Below are 22,515 nucleotides of genomic sequence, written 5' to 3' on the forward strand. Positions count from 1 at the left end.
CACAATCATATATTGCCATTTCTAAACCCATTTTGCAATTTAATAAATGAACATATCTCTCTAAAATGTGGACTGAGAATCATCAAGTCTATTTTGTCAATAAACTCTCATCTTCAGTTCAAAATGCAAGTTACATATGATGATTAGCTGTGACATGACAGGATGTGCAGAGTGCTTTTAGAAATTCCAAAACAAAGAATAAAGAAAAATTCAACAAAACAACAAAATTACATACATGCATGTAATGCATTTAAGATCCACTGCCGCCCAAAACAAACAGATTTGTTCCCAGAAAGTACAAATCCAAACGACATAAGCACTGTTCATTCTCATGACGTGTAATCCCTACTTGAAGTATTTTGTGATTTTATGTTGAGACCAGACTGTTCTGGTCTTTTTAGCAAAGTTTATTTTATTTCTCAGCTGCATAATTTCAAGACTTATTGTCCTGGCTTCCTTTTTCAAATGCTAATATGGTTCTGGAAACAGTATGGAGTATTTCTGGTGGGTCCACCTGGTTACTGTCAATAATAAATCTTGCTTTCTGTTGATCTGGACCTACGTTTTCTCATTCTGCACCTTGGAAGCTATTGATGTTTTCAGCATCAGACACACATTCAACAACTGCATGCAAGGGCAGTCCTCATCAATTAGTCAATGTTGAACATCATCAAATGACTTAAAGTGTCCTCATAGCGTCAGCTTTAACTTCATCAATATTCTCATCTGTAAATTCCTCAAAGTCACAATCCTAGTTACAAAATAATCTTTCCTTACCATGGATGTCTCCACTGATATATTAAATGTCCCAATTCACTCATAAATACTAATAATATTGAACGCACTTTTAAATCTCACTGATTTCTAAAGAAAGTGACACTTAAAGGAGCATCTATCTATTCTGGGCTGCATTGCATCAAATACTGAAAGTGGCATAGAGTACAAAGACATGCCGCATCAAATCCTATACGTGATCTGAAGCCATCCAAGTGGCAATAAACAATGATCAGTCAGAAAAGGCCAGTTCAGGAGTCATGTGTACTTTAAACAAATGCTACAGTAGACAAGGGCCAATACCGGCTGGGTGATTTCAGATGTGAAAAAGCTGGTAGGAATACAATATCTGACCTCTCCTGAATGCAAACACTGGCTAGTTAGACTGAAACTGTGACTCCAGAAACATGTTGTAGTAATGTCCAAATCAAGTTTAGTAGTTTTGTTGTAACGTTTGTATCTAACAGGTATTGAAAATAAATTTTTAAACTTAAATTTTAAAAAGATAATTTGTATGATCTTGATTATGAGGTCTGTTATGACATTTCATCTGGATTCAAGCTACAGCAAAGTGCTTTATAATGGTAACTAGGTCAATATTGTCAACATTTTGCCATATTTCTGCCATACTGATGGTGTTTATTGCACATGAAACAGAATGAAAAAACTAATCCTGACTAACTGAAGACTGTTTGTAAAACTTTTTATTCAGCTGACATATTAATCCACTTCCCTGCTGCACTATACTGGTAACCCAGTGGCACATGCCAACAAGAAAGATCTGCCACTAATTGTCTCAGCAAATGTATGCAAATTTTAGCAAATGTCCCAAAAATAATCAGATATCAGTTAAAAGAGTAAAATATCTCAAGCTTGATGAGAAGCACTAGAGCAAGATTACAATACTGGATGTGAGGTCAGCACCGTTTTAATTTATGGCAAAAAAAAATTGCATTTCTTGCTTTGCTCCCACTTCTCCCAGTTCAGCTTACTTCTCTCTGTTCTTGTTTCCCTAAAATTCAAGTCTAGCTTGACCCCTGTTTTCCATACCCTATTTATTTCATCCACAGCCTGTTTACATTCCGCCAGTGATCTGAGATGTGTTGGGTCCTCCAACAAATTAGTTATTTCCTGTATAAATTGTTTCCTGTCAGCATCTGTTAGTGTCATCTCTCCAGAGTGCATCACTCTATTTCTTATGGTAGATACCTGAAAGGTATCAAAGCAGGAATTAAAATAAATAGAGTAAACACATCTATATATTATTCTTAAATTATGTTCAATTTAAGACACATGAATGCATAGCAATAACTCATTTCTTGGACCAAAAGCAAAATCTCTACGAGAAACACAACTGATTCTGCCTGATAAGAATTTAACATGAATTAAAACTTTGTCTACATGACTCAGATTGTGGTTACATGAATATCAGATAACAACTGAACGTCAGAATTATGAATAAAATATTAATTATTCCTCAAACTATGGAATACAATACAGTAAACTGTGTTGCAATGAAGTAACATAGATGACCTATCCTGCCAATCATCCACTGTACTGTAAGTATGAAATGAACAACATTCTCAATTGTTTTCCAATCATAGGACTGGTTCTCTGTGAGATATTACATTAAATTACCAGATGATCAGTTTTATACTACTTATGCAACATTTTTTTTCTATGGTAACATACTAAATACAAAATGCAGAAAATTCTAAGTATCAAAAGGTACCTATATGCATCTAGCTTGACTAAGTTAACTAACTTGCAGTTTGAGAATTATGCTCTGTAAAATACAATGTTTAAATGACGGATTGAATAATAGTCATAGCTATATCCCCCAGCTATCTTACATCTGCAGAGATAAAAATAGGACAATACAAAACCATGTGATAGGCATTACAATCAAGACTTTTGAGATCTTGGTAACTTTAAAAAACCATTTGATAATATTCATGATGAGGCTTTTTATGTGACTTTCAAATGGGATTTGGGCAGCTTTAAATATTCCAAACCTGAAAGCAACCCTTTTTACACACCTGCCTCCCTCAGAGCCACCTAGTTGAGTTATAAAATAAGTCAAAACTACACCCTTGTCCTTGGTTCTGTGATTTAAGTTTCCTTGTGGTACAGTTCTTGCATGTCACAAGACATATCATGTATGTTATAATGCTTTACTTGAGGTCCAAAGCGGGTATAAAAAGGTAGGAAATAACCAAAGAATGCTATCATTTGTCAAATTTAATGTTCTTGTGCTTTATCACTGAATGAACTGTAATCGCTGAAAATGTAAAATGTATATAGCTGGTATGAACAGTCATAAAACTCTATAGTGTTTTTGAACCAAATTTTGTGAGTTTTAGCTATACAGTGAATTTGGGTTCTGGACTATTGGTAACTTTCTAGTGGTAGGGTGGAGAGAGGATAGAGAGATTGGTGTTGTATGGAGTAAAAGAGCCAATCTCTGATTGCACGCATTCAAAGAAGCACACCTTCCAACATAACACTTCTTTTCTAAAAGGCAGGTATGCCATTAACACCATTTTACTTACCCTAGTTATTTCAGACAAACAAAATGTTATAACCTGAAATAAATTTGCTCAACTGGTCATGCTTTGTATGCATTCAAACTACTTCTGTTACTACTACTATTAACAATAATAATAATGTAGCAGACAATGTCTCAAGATCATCTGGACTGGCAAAAACAATCTTGCAAAGCAAAGTGCAGGGGTGCAGAAAAGGCAGACAGAAAAAGAAATGGGAAGACAACAATAAGGAGTGGACAGCATGGAATTTAGAGGTTCCCAAAGGGCAGTAAAGGACAGGGAAAGATGGAGAGAATTGCTTTTAAAGTCAACTGTGGTGCCCCAACGACCTCTTAGGTTATGGGATTGAATAATAATAATAATAATAATAATATTAAATAGTAACACCATTAATATACAGTAATAAATGACTTGTTATATTTCGTGTCCAAAGGAACATCAGGTCTTGACCTTCTGAGCTTTTGTACTCCGAGTAAGTATTTTAACCAGGAGAAAAACTGCATTAAAACTGATATAACAATACATTATACCTTGCTAAGAAAATAATCACATTGTCAAAACACATACATAAAGTATGTGCAGTTTCATAGTTTGATAAGGCAATTCTGACCAGTCCAAATAACCCCATGAAATTCTTGCACAGTACTGTCTTTACTGAAAATGATCCTTCCTCTAGTTTCTGGAACTTTTGTTTTAACTATTACTATCAACATTCTGGTGGTCATTTGTCAAAATGATTACCCAAAATGAATTGGTCAAAAAGGCCATGGCTGTCTGAATATTGAACATTGCTCCAATTTATGTTATGTATAGATTATCCTCCACAATAAAAAATGGCATTTGACCATAAGCAACAACAACAATTAAAACTATGGGAATTGTTCAGTTGATGGCGGGAAGGGCTAGAGGTGTGGGAGGTACACCAGTAACATGGAATTCTACCCTATGTGTGAGAGTGGTTTAATTGTTAAATTATTGGAGTAAATAAACTCATCTCTGTTCACAGAAGAATATGGATATAAACCAGTCTCCCAACTGACAGAACACTATCCAATCGCAGCATACATATGTGGTTCAATAGCAGAATGATCAAATGTATCTTATTATGTGATGTACTAGTGATTCTAAATAAAGTTTGTTAATTTATGTTGTACTTTACTGTTACAAAACTGAATAATGCAATTATCCAGTCACAAATACATTTTTTTAATTATGCAATATATCTGCATCCATAATTATCCTTCACATGAATATCCAACAACAATAATGTGTAGTAGTGAAACTGACACACTATCTCTGTTAAACATTACTCTAACCAAACCATGTGACATGATATTAAATTTTTATTGACATTCTGTGTTGAAAAATTTTGTTGTCTAAGTCAAATATTCTATTTATTCAGACGAACATGGGTTCTTTGAATTATAATAATTTTTGTTAGAAACCCAAATAAACTGGTTATAGAGCGGCATGAAAAATTCTGATCGAGCCAAAGATTTATTTTGATGTACAACAAACGAAAGGTGCAGCTTGTGAGCAAAAATGATGAAACATATTCTTTTCTTTCTCTCCCTTTAAATTAAAAAAAAAAACTATGTGATAAATAAACTCTCAAATGGGAAATGATTTAATACTGCATTAATGAAATGAACTGAATAATGTGACACTTTTGCAAACCAAGGATCGCAAAACTGGACATTATTCAATGAGTTTCATAAACTCAATATTAAATCATTACCCATTTGAGATCCTCTCTTTTTTTTCAATTAAAACAGTACTACATATTTGATGCCTTGGTCTTATTTGTATTGTATTATATGTTACTGGTCAATCCATCTTCTGTGTTTCCATTTCTATATCTAACATTTACTATACTATATAATATACATGATAGCCATTCAATCGTATGATTATCCACATTATATCTGAATTTTACCGTATTGTATTAGGTGCACCATTCAATCTTATGATTCTTCCCTTGATATATCTGACTTCTGCTGTATTAAATGAGGCTGGCCATTCCTTCTTACAATACTATTGTGATTTTTACTGTATTACGTCAGGCTGGCCATTCAACCTCATGATTTTCCATTGTTATGCATGACTTTTGCTGTATTGTAATTGGCTGGCCATTCAGTCTTGTGATCCTGATTTTGCTTGTCATTGTCCATTCATGAATTCAGTATCGTCAGTACATAACAATGTGACGGCATATATTCCTTGGTAAAAATTAAGTTAAACCATCATTTCACTAATATAAACTAATTAGAAAACATGTTGATAAATCATTATTGCGAATTTTGGACATACAAAGCCACTAGTTAGGTATTACAAACCAGATAGATGCTATATTCCCCTCATTTATCTCCTAAGAAGCTCCAGACCTTGCTGATGAGCTCACATAACTAAGTTTTCTCTTAAACAAATTTGATCTGTAAGTTTGTTGGTGGCATGAGGAGTAATAGAGATATTAGTAAAAGCAAATTATTTTGCATTTTGAATAATAACTTAAGGTTTACACACTATGTTTTTCATAAAAGTCTATTAAATCTCAAGGGTGTGTGTGTGTCTGATTTGGATTTATAATGTAGATTTAACAATTTTTCAGTCAGATCGCTACGATGTCTGCAGTGTGGCAGTTTATAGTGATATCTAGCACTGGGGCATGATGCTGCAGACATGTAGCATGATGTACCACCCAGTCACATTATCCTGACACCAGGCTGACCAGTCCTAACACTGTCCTCTAATGTTTAGCGCCATGCGAGGCAGCTGTTAGTTCCATTTTTATAAGTCTTTGGTATGACTCGGCTGGGGTTCGAATCCACGACCTCCTGCACCCGAGGCGGATGCTTTAACCACTCGGCCACCGCAGCGGTCCTCAAGGGTTTTTAGTTGAACAGATCAGGTGATATTCACAAACTAAGTCTGAAGTGTTTGTTGGTGATTATATGTGAAAGGTAGGATGCATATACAATCTTTCACAAATTCAGTCTTGAAAATAGGGTTTAACGGGTTGGACTAAAACAAAAGTAACCATACATGTCATGTAATAAATCGAAGGATGATCAATGCCAGAGAAGCAGCCATATACCGTGTGCGTTAGTGTAAGGCCTGCTGGGGACAGTTTCCCATGGAAATGTTTACAACTGGCCATCAGGGTAAGTAGGGCTTGGGAATCACTCATGGCTGGTCCAGTGTTGGCTGGTGGCTGACCTCGAGGCATGTACAATTTCGCACATTCCCAGGGAATAATTGGCCAGGCTGTCACGTTACAGTTCTCCCAGTAGATTTTATTGGATGTGGGGTTCTTGTGGAGAGTCATTAGTTCAGTCAACCAGGCATCACATATATGGGATTGGCAGGGAGGTCGAAACATCCAGATGTATGTATTTCTATCCTGTTTCACATCCTTCGGCTTGCAACTGGAACATTTTTTAGGTTTTGGTACAACTGAGCCTCCATACAATTTCTGCAACAAGGACTGGTGCATATCATCCACCTCCCTCTGTATAAAAGAATGTAGTCCATCCTTTAGATAGTACAGAGCCAAGCCAACCCTCAACCAATTACTGTACTCTGGGTCCTTGACCTTGGCTGCAGCACCAGTGGGAGGCATGTCAACCTCTGTATTAGTCAGATGGATCTAGTACTCTTCTTGTCAATCCTGGAAAATAGAATAAAAATAAGACTGATAGTTTTGTCTGCAAGAAATGTCTTACTTGCATTATAAGCAACCTGTTTTTCAACTGCATGTATGGACTCCATACCAATCATCGATTTGTGCAATGTATCATCAATTTTACAACATAAAGCTACACTTAACTATTTTTAAAGCTTAAATAAAAGAAATCAATGACCTAGCTATGACCTAGCTATGAGTTAAAATACTGCATGACCTTTTAATTTCATTATTCCCATACCGTTCAAAGGAAAACACGTGTGTTTGGTGGATTTTGCATTTGGACCCCTAGGTCATTTTCAGGTGCATGATTTACTGTACTTGTAATGGGAATTATGTAGCAATTCTTCATATTAATATTGCTTTTGTTTTTATTACAGCAAATTTCTGTCCTGAGAGACCTCTCTGCCATCAGTAAGTGTGGTCTCTGTCAACAGGTGTTCACCCATCAGAGACCATACCTACTGCAGATAAAAGTGGTCTCTGAAGAAAGGTGTACTATTGCTTGAGATTATCCCCTCTGCCAACTTGGATTCTTTTTTGCCAGCAATGAAATCTCAGAAGACAGGTGGTTTGTCATTCTTTCTGCCAACAAAATGGTCTCTAAAAAAGGTGATCTGTTGTGAAGGAATATCCTTTCTATTTACAGAAGAGGCCTCTGGAGAAAGGTAGTCTCCCATGATATGTGATCTTTTATTAAAGGTTATTATGTTATTCATTACAGTTGATCTGTGCATGAAACTGTGGTCTTTTCTAACAGTCGAGCTTCCAAGACAGTGAGCATTCATTTCAGGTAAGATTTAATATTATAATAACATTACTGCCATGACCCATGTTATCTTTTACACATTTTACGTGCCTTGAACACTTTGTCAAGTGTTACATATGGCTATGACTATCTCAGAATGAACCATTGGCTGATATTTTGATGATTAAGTACTGTAATTTAGGTTTTATATATATATATATATATATATATATATATATATATATATATATATATATATATATATATATGAATGAACCAATGACATCAATCTTTTGGTTTTTAGTTAAAATATATTTCCAAGTTTGAAGGGAGTTTTGGTTTTATACATACAGCTAGGGTTGGGGTTGTGTGAAGTCCTGACTTCGGAAGGGACTTTTGTTTCAGTTTTCAAAGAGAGGGGGTTTGCGTACTGGAAGAAAAATGATGATATTGAAGAAGAAAAATAATAACATTTACACCTTGAGGTAAATTTGGTTTATCAGGGTTCCATTTTGAGTGGGTCAACTAAATTAATATATGGAATAAGAGTTGGATAAGTCATAAAATTATTTGTATATTTAAGCAAATGACACTCATATCCAGTGGTAGATAAACGATTATCTCTATACATATAAAAGGCCATCTGGCCTTCATCCCATAATGCTTTTGTGAAATTGTATCAAGGTTTGCGTTCTGTGGTATTGGATACAAATTGGCTTAAAGTTTTTGTATAGCTGGTAATGGAAGCAATATTGGGTGTAAAAATGTGAAAGTATTTTTATGCCAAATTTTCTGTGCCATCTTTGATTGATTCAGAAGTCAGTTTTGCTGCTTTTGAGAAGCATAACATAGCAACTTTTGAAGGACATTGATGGAGTTTGTCTATTACTGATAATGCCAGTATGTGAAATGTCTTCATGCCAGTCTTCTATTTTTAATAAATTTTTGGGAGAAGTATTTTAAAAAGTTTATCTGTTATTAATGATCAGCATAATTTATAGAAAGCTTGACAAACCTGTAGACCAGTATGTTCTGGGCCAAGTTGGTTGAAAATAGTCTAGCATTAAAAAAAAATCAAAATCACAAGTGTTGATGGACACCAGAAAGACAATGCAGGAAGTTCAAAGGGGCAATAATACCACACACTCACTTTCCCACAAGACCTGGTGAGCTCAGTAGTAAACCATGCACATAGCCAGATGCAACTTATACCAGTGATATTATTTATGAAGTCACTGAAAGGCTCTACTCCTTTTTATAACGTTGGTTATATTTGATGACTCATCAGTATAGTTTACACAAACTTGACAGCCTTTGTGCTAGAATCTTCCCTATCATGGGCTGAAATCTCTCCAGTGGCATTTTATATCAAGTAGAAAATAAACATGTTTAATGCAAGGTGGACGCAGGGTCATAACTTAAGCTCCCTTGACCTCATGGTGTGATAAGCTAAAAATGAATCTCTTTCATCATTAACACACTCTAAAACTTTACATGAATACAAACAACTTACCCTAAAGCTTTGATCGTTATATATGTTTACAAAGAATTTGCTAAAATAATGACAAAAAAAATCACATTATCCTCCAAATAGATGTGGCAATCAATCTGAAAGAAAAATGAATATTTAATGTAATTAAATGATGTTTAAATGAAGAATGGACTCCTGTTATGCATAGCCATATTCTTAGACATGTCCACAGAGTTTGTATCAACTAACAGCCAATCAGAGATGTGGACTGCATTGACATGTTGTGACATTCAGAACATGTAATTATTACCAAGAGAATTGGTAACTACCCATGTAAACAGAAAATAGTATTCTTCCACTATGCGGACCAGACATGAATTGGTTTCTGGCCATTCGATGAAATTCTTTACTTGATTCATCTATTAGTCTGTGTGTTCCTGCTTTCTCAGCATTCCAGTGTTTGACACTGATCAGAAAAGACCCGTTGATTTTTGTGCATAGAGTCAAATTTTCTTCATGGTATGCTTCAACTGGGTCCTTACCTACTGTTAATAGTTCCTGATGAAGTTTGTTCAACTAACTGATTACCCCATTTCAAAACCAATTCAGCCTGAAGACTAATGTATTGCTTAATTATCACTTCTGGAGTTTCAAGTTATATGACTTCTAGTTATTGTCCCAAGCCTAGAATTCATACACATGCAGTTTTTATATTCAGCAAGTCAAAAGCAACCTTTTAAATGTAGTCATCTTTTATTGCTTGAGACAATATCTCGGGTTCTAACTCAAATTCAAATGCTTTATGATCTCTGGGTTATATTGTATAAACAAAATTTATTACTCTATCTTCTTGATTTACTTTAATATGTAAACTAAAAACAGAAGACTCAGTCATGAAAACTTTAACTTGCTCTAGATAACAGAAGACTCAGTCATCAAAACTTTAACTTGCTATAGAGAACAGAAGACTCAGTCATCAAAACTTTAACTTGCTATAGATAACAGAAGACTCAGTCATCAAAACTTTAACTTGCTATAGATAACAGCAAAGAGTCACTGATCTAGACCTATGAGGCCCAAGTGTTTTTGATAACTGATGAATTTACACAGAAAAGTGTATCTGATGGACACTTCACTGCAAAGTACTGAAAACTCTTAACAAATGATGTTCATGTAATACACATAATTTACAGCAGTGATCTTAACTACTGAAACATGCAAATCACTGCCAGGAAAATACTGACATCTGTAGTTTCGTATGTCCTGAACATAGAGGAATTCTGAGAGGTCAGAAATCAACAATGTTAGAAGAATAAACAAATGATGTTAGCTGACAACAGTTTTTCAGGTAAATGGTCATCAAATACTGATAAGGTATCAACAGTGAGAAAGAAGTCCTGATTACCGTATATGGCCATGTTCTTTCATTCCTGCCACACATCTTCCAGGTAAATTGTTATTAAACAAGTTGAATTCTTACATACAACAGGGACAGATATAATAAAAATAGATAATCCCTATAAAAATTGCAAGAAGGTACTTCCTCTACCAAAACAGCACTCAAATTCCCATCAAAATAATCTTGACCCAATTTCAGTAATATTTCTAAATAACTTTCTCTAATTATGATTTCTCAATATCTAGCTATTTATTTGGTGACATGCTTCTCCACAGAATATTTTTCAATACTGAACTGTTTAATTGGGAACAGCGTTTTCTACTGAACATTGGCAATCACCTTCAATAAAAATATATTTAAAAAATTCTGAAATCTCCTTAAAGACTCCAAGACACCACAAGACCACTCAAATAAGGCATAAGACTGTCGCAAAATACCCTCAGCTACCCTGGATATATGTATACAATTAAATAAAATGAAACAGTAAGGTAATCAGTTTTAGTTGACAAAATTAGTAACATTCTTGATTGAAATGATAAATCTAAATCTAATCTCTGCTGCGATACACTGATACTTCTAAAATCCTTCACAAAATCTGTAAAAATAAATGTAGGTCTGCTCACGACGGTCAATATATATAACAGAAATTGTATATGATATAAAAATAAAACAGAAACAAAGAATATATATATATATATATATATATATATATATATATATATATATATATATATATATATATATATATATATATATATATATATATAGTCAAATCATAAATATGCACCAGAAAGAAAGTGCTATCCATGAATTCTAAAGAAGAATTCTTGATAATAATAAAAAGAATTAATATTTAATAAAATATGACTATCATACAGGTTTTACAATTTTTAATTAATATGCTATGGAGATTTGAACCCCACGCGGTCTGTGTATAAATGGCACACATTTGCCTTGCCTGCACACAATAGATCATATCCCATCACTACTAAACACATAACACCAAAAAAATAATGCAACTGAATCTATTATATGCACTCGTGCATAGCTGACACACTCGCAGGACAACCCAGTAATTAATTTTCGACTATCTACACAGTCTTTCCAGATTCCTATGAAAGAAATCAAGGTATATAGGATTAATTATAGATAATTATAAATATATACCATACAGGTTAGATAATTGTTAATTGGTACTATTGGGAGATTCTAATCCAGGTCCACATGAAAATGGCACCCATTGCCTTGCCTGCACACACCAACCCATATTCATTACTAAGCAAGCATAACAAAATGATGTGACTGAATCAGTGTTTTATATATATATATATATATATATATATATATATATATATATATATATATATATATATATATATACAATGCTGTCGGACATTTCTGGTGCACCTATGGTTGCCATCTCCAATACTGAAGCAAAATGCATACCAAATTCGACCAATTGACGAAAATAAAATACAGCAATGTTAGCCATTTGAAAAGAGGCAATTGTTATCAAAATATACTGTTCAAAATAAAATTAATTTTGGATTCGGAATACCAACCCTGTGTTTTCATGATTCGCCTATATGTCGCCCTATTCTGTGCACAGGTTTGAAAAGATGTAATATTTATCTATTGGGCTAGAGAAATCAAATGCATTACTTTGGACTGTTTCTGTCAGCAGTTCGGTCAAGTAATAAAGTCAGGTTTATAGCTAGTTTCACAAAATTCAACATAAAAATGACAATAAATGGCAAGAGATATTAAGCAAACTAAACCGATCCTGTAAAAAAAATTTAGTAAAGATAAACAATTTATAAATAATAAGCTATTACATGGAAGAGAAACAACAATGAATAGGATGCAGTGTGTTTACAACGTCCTGTTTATGGGGGGAAAGTACTACAGAATTTAGAAACAGACTATACACTGGGGAATTTCTTGAGAATTTATGTTCTAGTGACAAGCTGACAGGTTGGGAAGCAGACATTTTGTACGTGTGGGACAACTTCTTCCAAAATTGGAAATTAGGATTAAAATGCAGTTTTGAATTAAGGTATGCATTTCAATCTTTCATATAATTTATTTATTTTGTATCATTCTAAAAGACACATAGTAAATCGTATTTTCTGAGTTACAGGCAGGGGGCCCTGAGTGGATGAGTGGTCTAAAGCGTTCTCCATTATGGATCACAGCCATCTCACCTCTGTCTGCGTGGGTTCGCGTCTGGGATTCGGCCAATGTGGGTATGTGGGAAAGCTTGCCAGTAGCTTCTCAAGGGTCAGTGGTTCTTTCCAGGGATTTCCCGGGTTCTTCTTCCACCATTAATACTGGCCGCCATGTATAGCCTATCATGTGCTGGAAAAATGGCGTTAAACCCTACAACAACAACTACAACTGTGTTACAGGTTCAAGAAGGTCATGGAGTGTGTCTACAAGTTGGCATGTAGAAATCACATTTTCATGTGCATTTCGAGCTGAAATGTGAAATATGGGATTTTTTTAATTACACTTTACAAATACAACTTCCCGTGCTTAAAGTATGATTGTTCTTCATTAATGCAAAATGTTTTTTTTTAACCAAAATAACACGTGAGCCAATGTTTACTGAAATGACGGATCGGTGTGCAGAATTATGGTGACATATACAGTATATATATATATATATATATATATATATATATATATATATATATATATATATACAATAATGTTGGGCATTTCTGTGCACCTAATGTTTTCCTCTACAATATTAACAGATTGCCGAAAATAAAATACTGCAATGCTTACTATTTGAAAAGAAGCAATTGTCAACAGAATATTCTGTTAAAAAAAAATATTAATTCTGGACACATGGGATACTCCCCCAACCCCATGTTTTTATAACTTGCAATATGTCGGACTATTCTGTGCACAGCTTTGAAAAGATGTAATGTTTATCCATCGGGCTATAGAAATGAAATGCATTATTTTGAACTGTTTCTGTCAGCAGTTCAGTCGAGTAATTAGGTCAGGTTTATAGCTAGTTTTACAAAATTCAAAGTAACAGTGCCAATAGGATTAGGATGTAATGTGTTTTCAACGTCTTGTTTATGGTATTAAAAAAATACTAATGAATTTAGAAACAGACTATACGCCAGACATTTTTTAGTGAATCGTGTTCTAGCAGACGATTTTGCACGTTTGCGTCAACTTCTTGCAAAAATGGAAACTTTGATTAAGATGCATACTTATTTTAAGGTATACATTTCCATCTTTTGAATAATGCATTTATTTGTATGATTCTAAAAGATACATAGTAAATAGGATTTTCTGGGTTACAAGTTTAAGAAGGTCATGGAATGTGTCTTCATGTTGACATGTAGAAATTGCATTTTCATATGCATTTCAAGTCGAAATGTGGGATATTCTTGTACACTTTATAAATATCCCTTTTCTTAATTAAAGTATGATCATTCTTTCTTGATGCAAAATGGATTTTTTTTTTTACCCAAAATAACATGTGATCAAATGTTTACAGAAATGAGGCATCGTTGCCCAGAATTACCTGACATGCAGAATTGGCTGACGTGGTGGTATATATATATATATATATATATATATATATATATATATATATATATATATATATATATATATATATATATATATATATATATATATATATTAGTCTGATAAATCAACCCCACAAATCTGTGTTGAAACTGATGGACGATGTTGTGGGTCTGATGTCACCAGTTCATCAAAATGTGGAATTTTTCTACATGCAATTCATTTTGGAACAAACCCGTCTACACTTTAGACACATAACGGTAATTGGTAACAGCCATATCTAGCGCGAAATTCAAAATAGCCACAGGACACATGGTTGTGCTATTCCATGTGGATTTACAAGTAACCAAACATAAGATTTGTGCGGAAAACATAACCTACATGTCACCAAAAGAACCCTGTAGCCAACGGTAGCTGCCCAGCCATGTGAAATATCGGTAAGTGTATAACATGCACACTGATGTGTGCAGCCAAATTGGTATGCTGATAATTGCAGCTTTTAATGAATAAGTGATATCAGCCTCTCTCCCGAAAATCAATATCATCACAGGTGAGCCTGATGATATACTGAAATTTATAGAAAGTAAGCAGAATGCAAACGCTTTAAAAAGGACACTTTTTGATGTAAGGTTAGTGACAGAATTCTTACAGTCAAAAAATGAATTCAGAAATTTACACAAGATACACCCATCTCAACTGGATCAGCACCTGTCTGGTTTTTACTCAGTGTTAGGAGAAAAGATGGATCTAAGTTTGAACTGAACAGCTTAAGAAGCATTATCAGCTCATTTGATTGCCACCTTAAAATAATTAAAATATGAAAGAAAAGGCAAATATTACAGAAAGAAAGAAATTAACAAACACAAGTAGCCGAAAGTACTTAATTCAGAAGTTAAAGAGACAAAAACATTCCCCAAACTGATATCATGTAATTTCACGCCTTAAAAACGTAGTCTATAAACAGCTACTCAAACATTAGTGAAAAACAACAATCAGATGTACTAAAATTACCTGAGCAGCACCGGCCACCAAAGTAATGATGCTGTCAACCCCACCCCCACAACAAAGAAAATTCCAACTGCACAGCAACAGACTGTAGTATATCAAGTTCCCAAACGTGTAATATTCAGCAGAATCAGTCTTATCAGCAACCCATTCTACGGATCAAACATCACCGTACAAAATATGTTTGTCATGAACCTAATGGAAAACATGAACGAGATCCCTAACTGGGTCAACTTCTTTCAACAGGTGAATTCTCAAACAGGGCCCACACAGCGGAAACGTAGGATAATTATTGAAAGTGACCTTGACAGTCAGAAGGAATAGCGAAATGTGGACATAAACGATATCAATGAAATGTGGTTAAGGTTAAATTGTTTAATTACCTATTGTTCCTTCATTATTTTGATGTTTCTGGCTCGAATCGTACTGTTGCTACATATACAAATGGCCACCGTGTTACTGTTCATGACAACGAACACTGCAAATTCAATGTTTGCATGCACATTATTAAAAATATTTTGAATGTTAACTATCAGCCTTGTGTTTTCATTTAATTTAATATTGCTAAAGAAACATATAGGAATTAATATGAGTGAAGTGTACAGAAAATTATGAATCACTACATAACTTCTTTTATGAGCATACATATATGCGAGGGGTTGTGAAGAGTTCACTCCCCTAAAGTGCACTGTTCGTGGCCGTCAGTTTTATCTCCTTTATAAAATGAAAACTGTGGTGAGGTATAAATAAAATATATGTATAGTATGTACGCTGTGTCAGTAATATATCACTAGTTGTATACATTTTTCATTAAACGGAAACTTGGGCAAGCCTCGTTTCCTGTTAATGAAAAATGTATACAATTCGTGGTATATCACTGATACAGCGTACATACTATACATATATTCTATCTCTCTCTTTCTATATATATATATATATATATATATATATATATATATATATACGTGTGTTCAGTGAAAAATGAAAAATAATAAAGAAAAGAAATTGATTCAACGTACATAACTGTGTATTCAATTATTTTGAAGCGCATTTTATTATTCATTTATCCATATGAGACAACGCTCTTACCGAGTATTTAGAAACCAATGCAAGAACGATAACTCGTAACTGTGCGGGACAAGGTCATCAGCTTAAAAACATTTCTTGGATTTTAAGCTTCAGTTTTGGGGTATTTAAGATTAGATTTGATAATTTATGTTCACTAGGGAAAATAATTCAAATGAAGAACATAATTTGCGGCGTCTTGGGGTGTTTTCAAGAGTTTTGGATTGTCTTGGCACGAATTATATTGAATAGTCGCTGTACAAATGTTACGTTCACCAACAAATATACTTGTAAGAACTATAATGGTACATAATAAGTCAAAACTGTAATAAAATAGATGATGATGATGATGATAATGAATATCAATATGATGGTGATGATGATAAGCAAATCAGTACCGAACATACCCATGTCATAAAGTAACCGAACGCGGCTATGAATGCGGACCAAGAAATCGAAAGTAGAAAAGTCTAGCGAAAAATCTACTCAAAAGTACCTTATTTTTACTGTGTTTTTGCTTTCTTCCATCTCGATATCATATTTTAACCAAGAAAGGATCAATATCACAAATACACATTGATGAATTTCTCTTTTTAAGCTCATCTGCTCGCCAATTTACCTCACTGTCGAGGAAAAGTTTGTCATGTTATAAAAATGACGTAATGGACAAAATAGTTTACATACGGTCCAAATATTTACCGGAACAACTCGGAACAAACTGAAATTTCCGGAACAAGCCGAAAATACATACTATAAAACTATTTGTAAAAATATTTTACCAGAGTGACTTATCTCAGGCTAGCAAATCAGGACAGCTGCGTGATTTTTACGGATAATGACACATCTTCTCCGTCATTTAAAAATATTACATTAACACAAATTTCACAAATCAATAACTTCGCAACATTTAAATTAGCAACTGTCTAAATATCTAAATAAATTTACACAGGGAAGAAAGTTTATTGGCAAGTAAAGGGAAATAGTCTATATTAATATACCTATTGATATTCCTGGCGCAGACGATCTTATAAAATGACTTTTAGTAAGCTCTCTAAGCATAAAATGAAACAACGGATAAAAAGGCTTAAAAGAACTAAATAAACTACGTAATGTATCCAACTTGTACAGTCGAATCTCAAAAGCGCCGTGTAGATTTTATGATATTTGACAACATTTATTCAATACATATTTGATTTCATATTTATCATTTGAGAACTGTATAGAAGAAACTGTGAAGTGATCCATACATGGCTGTGGGAATGTTTTGTCGTCTGATGGGTCTAATAGACCATACTGTGGGATTGTACATCTCTGATTTACGAAAGCGGCTTCAATTATCACATGGAATTGAAACTGACATGAATGAGGTTGCCTCTAAAACCGTTCAAACATATGACTGAGTGCAGAACTAGTAGATGCAGCTCCGTTTATGTTCCCTGATGGCTGGGGAACGCAAATCCTCATTAGACCTAAAAGCTGATAACCAGGCTGAGCTATTTTTTATATACATCTTTTTTGGTTTCATAAGTCTTTCAAAAAATGAATTTTCTACATATACAACATAAATAATGGAGCAAAACTAAATTATATCTAATTTAGCAGTTTTTAAAATATTTCAGGAGCTTGTCATGAAAGCGGCAATGTTGTTGCCAAAGAAAAATCTTTAGGTGTTTTACAGTTTAAATGGGATAAAAAATTTGCCAAAGCAAGACTTTTACGAAATAGCGTACAAGATAATACAAATTTTGATTTTTTTAAAACAATTACACCAGACAAATCTAGATTTTTGTCCTTTAATGAAAATGTTAATTTACATATAGACTCCTATGTTCAGGAAGACATTATATATTCTGATAGCAATGTGGTTAAACATTACGGTATGAGGAATAAGGGGAAATTTAGTCAACATCCCCTGAACATCTGCTTGTGGCCCAGTGTACTTGCATGTAACAAACATAACTGTCAATGTCAAGCTTATTCACTAAGTGAATTTGCAATAATTTACAAATTTTAATATCTTTAAATTCTGTACCTGTCAAACAATCCAATATAATTAATATCTTACCAATGAGTGCTTGGAGATACACAAAGTGACAAACAAAATGTGGTAGCTAGCTATATGTACTAATGGCAGAAAAGACATTAAATGATTGAGAAATATGTAATTTGCTAGCAATATTACTGCTGGTATTTGCATATTAAATTATCATGTGGTAGGATGCATCATCTAGCAGATAAAGATGTTGCAAAAAGGATGGACATGCCTCTTTCTACAACAAGGGTCGGGCAAGTCATTAACGAGACATTATTACACAGTCCGTTGCAACGAACATCATTCGATGCTTAAAACATCTAACATAAATATATATTTTTGGATTAACAAAGTCCAATCATTATGGAAAGATTGTTATATAGCCGATTCAAAAATGAAATTTGGTTACAAATAATATTGTTGGTTACGGTATCTTATTGCTACTGAGTTACATTGTTAGATTGAAAATCAAAGAAGACTTTCTGCAATGACATAAACTAAAACCAGACAGAAGAATAAATCTTTTGTAAATGCAAAACTTTTATCATTTATTGCTGGATAAATTCAAAAATGGCTACACGGGGAGTAATGATTGGAGAGAAAATAGTTAGCTGTCTGTTTGTTGACTCTATTTTATCACGATAGAACAGAAAAAGACAGAATTATTCATATTAAATAAATTTACAATAAACAGAACAAATGAATGAGTTCAAGGAAAATAAATAGCTAAGACACTGGACTACTTATATTAAGAACTGAGAGAATAAATATTGGTGATTATGCACTTGAACAAGCTCGACCATATTTTTGTTCCATATTCAAATATGCGTCTATGCAGCTACAAAATAGTGCACCAATCTTGAAAAGCCAAGGCATCATCCAGTTAGCGATTACTATCGGCGTTTTTATGAACAGCTGACGTTAAAATATATATTACTGGTAATTAATCTTGAATTAGTCTTTTCATTGCAAGCTTTTGTAAAATGAAATATTCAATGTTTTCTTATAGTAAATATCTTAAAGAAATTTCAAAGGACGGTAAATCTTTACGATTAGTGAAAGTCACCTCAAGAAATTAAATACATCAGTGCAACACATCAATTCATAACATACTCAGTGAGCAACAAAAGCTGAACTAACCTGGCACGTTTGTATGGCAAATGTCACTCCAAAGATTCAACTGTATCAGGTAGTTTCTTATTCTCTGCTTGATGTAAAATTAAAAGTCTATGCTAACAAAGCTGGTACAATTTGGGTACAGTGCGTACACAAGGCATCACTATATCCTACGGAAACGATAATAATTTCATTTTGAATGACCAAAACATTTTCATTGCAAATAGATGTTTGTGTTTATCTGCTTTAGTTAGTACAATTAGGAATGATCAAGGCATCATGAGCCAAAAAAATTAAAAAATCCGTGCCTGTTAATGTACAAACACTTTTAAAGACTCTGTTCAGTTATTAGTATATGATAAAAGTTTATAATACCATTATACTTCCAAATTATATCATGCATCGGTCCACTGTATCCTTATAACCAAAGTAGCAGAAGCCAGAGACCAGGACTGCAAATAAGACCATATTTGCCTACGGTACTATACGATTGCCTTAGGATCAACTGTATAAATGGAAAATGACAATTACAGAAAACCGCTCCGGTGGCCTAGTGGTTAGAGCGTCCGCCTCGGATGCGGGAGGTCGTGGGTTCGATCCCCTGCCGAGTCATACCAAAGACTTACAAAAATGGTAGTAACAGCTGCTTCGCTTGGCGTTCAGCATTAAGAGGTTAGTATTAGGACTGGTCGGCCTGGTGTCAGGATAATGTGACTGGGTGGGACATCATGCTACATGTCTGCGGCATGATGCCCCAGTGCTAGACATCACTATAAACTGCCACATTGCAGACATCGTAGCGATACGACTGGAAAATTGTTAAAGCTACGTTAAAAATCCAAATCACTTCATACAACACACAATTACAAAAATAAAATTAATTTCTTTTATGGCAACATCATTAGGAAAAATATTGAAGTACCAGCCAACACAATATTAACGATGTTCCCAATATTTTCTCCCAGAATGACTTTGCAAACGAATGTGGAATGTGGAGCAGAAAGGACTTTTAAGCAACAAATAGAGTAATCATAGCTAATATACAAACTTGTCTATTTCCATGCTTTCCAATTCATAGTAAAATGATAATGTTTTATATTCGTTAACGCTCAACATGGTAATTGCTTTCAATTTAACAGATAAGACAATGTACATGCTCACAATATCTTTTCCTGTTTCATGTGCTTGGGTGAATATTTAAAATTTAAAACACTCTACACACACACACACACACACACACACACACACACACACACACACACATATATATATATATATATATATATATATATATATATATATATATATATATATATATATATATATATATATATATATATATATATATATATATATTCGTACGTATGTGGTTACAGTTACTAATAATATAATAATTAGTAAACATGTTGACAAGATTCTGGCTTTTTCCATGAAAAGTCATGTGGTACCTTAGATGAATTAATTTAATTCCTATTTGATGGTTTAAATCATGTGAGTTCTTTTACAATGTTGGAAATTTGCAATTTGTCACAAGGCAGAACCAGGAAAGTTCGTTTTCACCACTTTTGGTTAGTATACAAGTGCGTGTAGCTGGATAATTTTACTCATTCTTGTTTATTGTGTTCTTGCTGTGACATCCTGTCTGCAGAGGTATTTTATGTTTTTAAATATTATTTTAGAGGAAAAAAACACTTGTTTGGATTATACAGTGGAAATAGAAAGTGCTCATTGACTATAACATTGTTATTTGGGTTACTGTGAATTATTTAATGAAGCTCGGAACACGTCAAGGCTGTTGGCGATCAAGTATATTCTTGCATATGATAATTATATGGAATAATTCATTCCTTGGACGTTTTAATAACCTTGTCATATTTTGAACTGACTGCACTTTAAATATTGCAACGACTAATACAGGAAAATTATCTATAACTAAAACTGGAATAACGACTAGTTTTATATCTGCCAATCGCAATCAGCTTTACGAACATATATGATCTAAAAGATAACACGACACCAACAATAGAAACAGTAGCAAGAATACTATTGTTGTATATCTCCAACTGTAGAGGTTTAGAACTATTATTTTTTACACTATCTACACATTATGGTAACATTCCAAATTTATCATTCATGATTTGTTGCTGATTCTTATTTGTCTTAAATGTAAACGCAAACAAACATCTGTCTATGTCATGTTCAGTCAACAAGAAATGATTATAAGGTCCGTAGGATAACCTGATGCGTTTCACAAGCATTCTGCCAAGTTGATTAAAACTGCATTGCTAGCGTGTATTTGTTATTTTCATATATAATGACGCAAAGAATCTACTCGGTACAATCGATATATTTAACGTAGCTTTACATTTCCTATCATTAAGGCATGTTCGGTCTTAACGCTGTATTGCTATGATTAGTGGGACTTGGGTGTCATATTCATATTAATTCTTGCTTGTGAGCAGTTACTTGCGCGTCAGTTTACTTTGGAATTGCTTGTTTTGGAAATTTTCAATGCTAAACTTTGTAATCAACGTGCATACCAGCACCCACCACAAAATCAATAAATCTATAAAGCCTCATTTTACTTAAATAACAAGGCTAAAGTCGATTAAATTTAAGCTGATGTTTCTTCTTTTTTGTTTACATTTACCTTATAGTTCTTTCTTCTTTTTAGTTTAAATTAACCTTACAGTTGTTGTTCCTTCTTGTTTTTTTACATTTAAATTATATTCTGGCTTAGCAGAAGCTTATGGAGCAAAATCATATTGGCTGTTTAAATACTGATTCATCATATTTTGTTTTCATCGTTTTGTAAGGATTCAGGTTTCTAATGTCAGTTGTCCTTAAACTATAACGTTTCGAAGTAATTTTTCGACAAATGTATGATTCTTCTGTCTTGTTCAGTCAATTTGAACAAGTAAACTGAGCACACCGCTGCTTTGTGCAAATATTAATGTATAGCTGTTGTCTAGCAATATTCATTACAACAGTGGATATTTGTAATACTCAAAAGACTATAGTATTGTTATTGTGCAGCATATGAAGAGTAACAAGTGTTAGTTGTATTTAGTTTGAGAGTAAGCCTTTAGATTAAATCTTTATGAACCTTTAATATCGTCGCA

General features: G+C 33.6%; 1 protein-coding gene across 1 annotated transcript; it reads right to left on the minus strand.

The window, feature by feature from the left end:
• Positions 1-1,707: 1,707 nt before the first annotated feature.
• On the minus strand, positions 1,708-16,883 carry LOC149779238 (uncharacterized protein CXorf38 homolog). The gene is made up of 3 exons (XM_089938413.1): positions 16,742-16,883; positions 6,418-6,990; positions 1,708-1,983 (listed from the first exon to the last, which is right to left on the minus strand). The coding sequence occupies exons 2-3, from the start codon at positions 6,940-6,942 to the stop codon at positions 1,708-1,710; spliced, it is 801 nt and encodes a 266-aa protein (XP_089794539.1). The 5' UTR covers positions 6,943-6,990; positions 16,742-16,883.
• Positions 16,884-22,515: the final 5,632 nt, after the last annotated feature.

Source organism: Sinohyriopsis cumingii, chromosome 17, assembly GCF_028554795.1.
Source record: "Sinohyriopsis cumingii isolate HCF-2022 chromosome 17, ASM2855479v2, whole genome shotgun sequence".
NCBI lineage: Eukaryota > Metazoa > Mollusca > Bivalvia > Unionida > Unionidae > Sinohyriopsis > Sinohyriopsis cumingii.

Excerpts from the sequence above, each read along its gene's own strand:
- LOC149779238 (XM_089938413.1), bottom strand. The coding sequence starts at position 6,942 with ATGCCTCCCACTGGTGCTGCAGCCAAGGTCAAGGACCCAGAGTACAGT. Across the intron at positions 1,984-6,417 it reads GCCTTACACTAACGCACACG|GTATCTACCATAAGAAATAG; the intron begins GTATATGGCTGC and ends GATACCTTTCAG.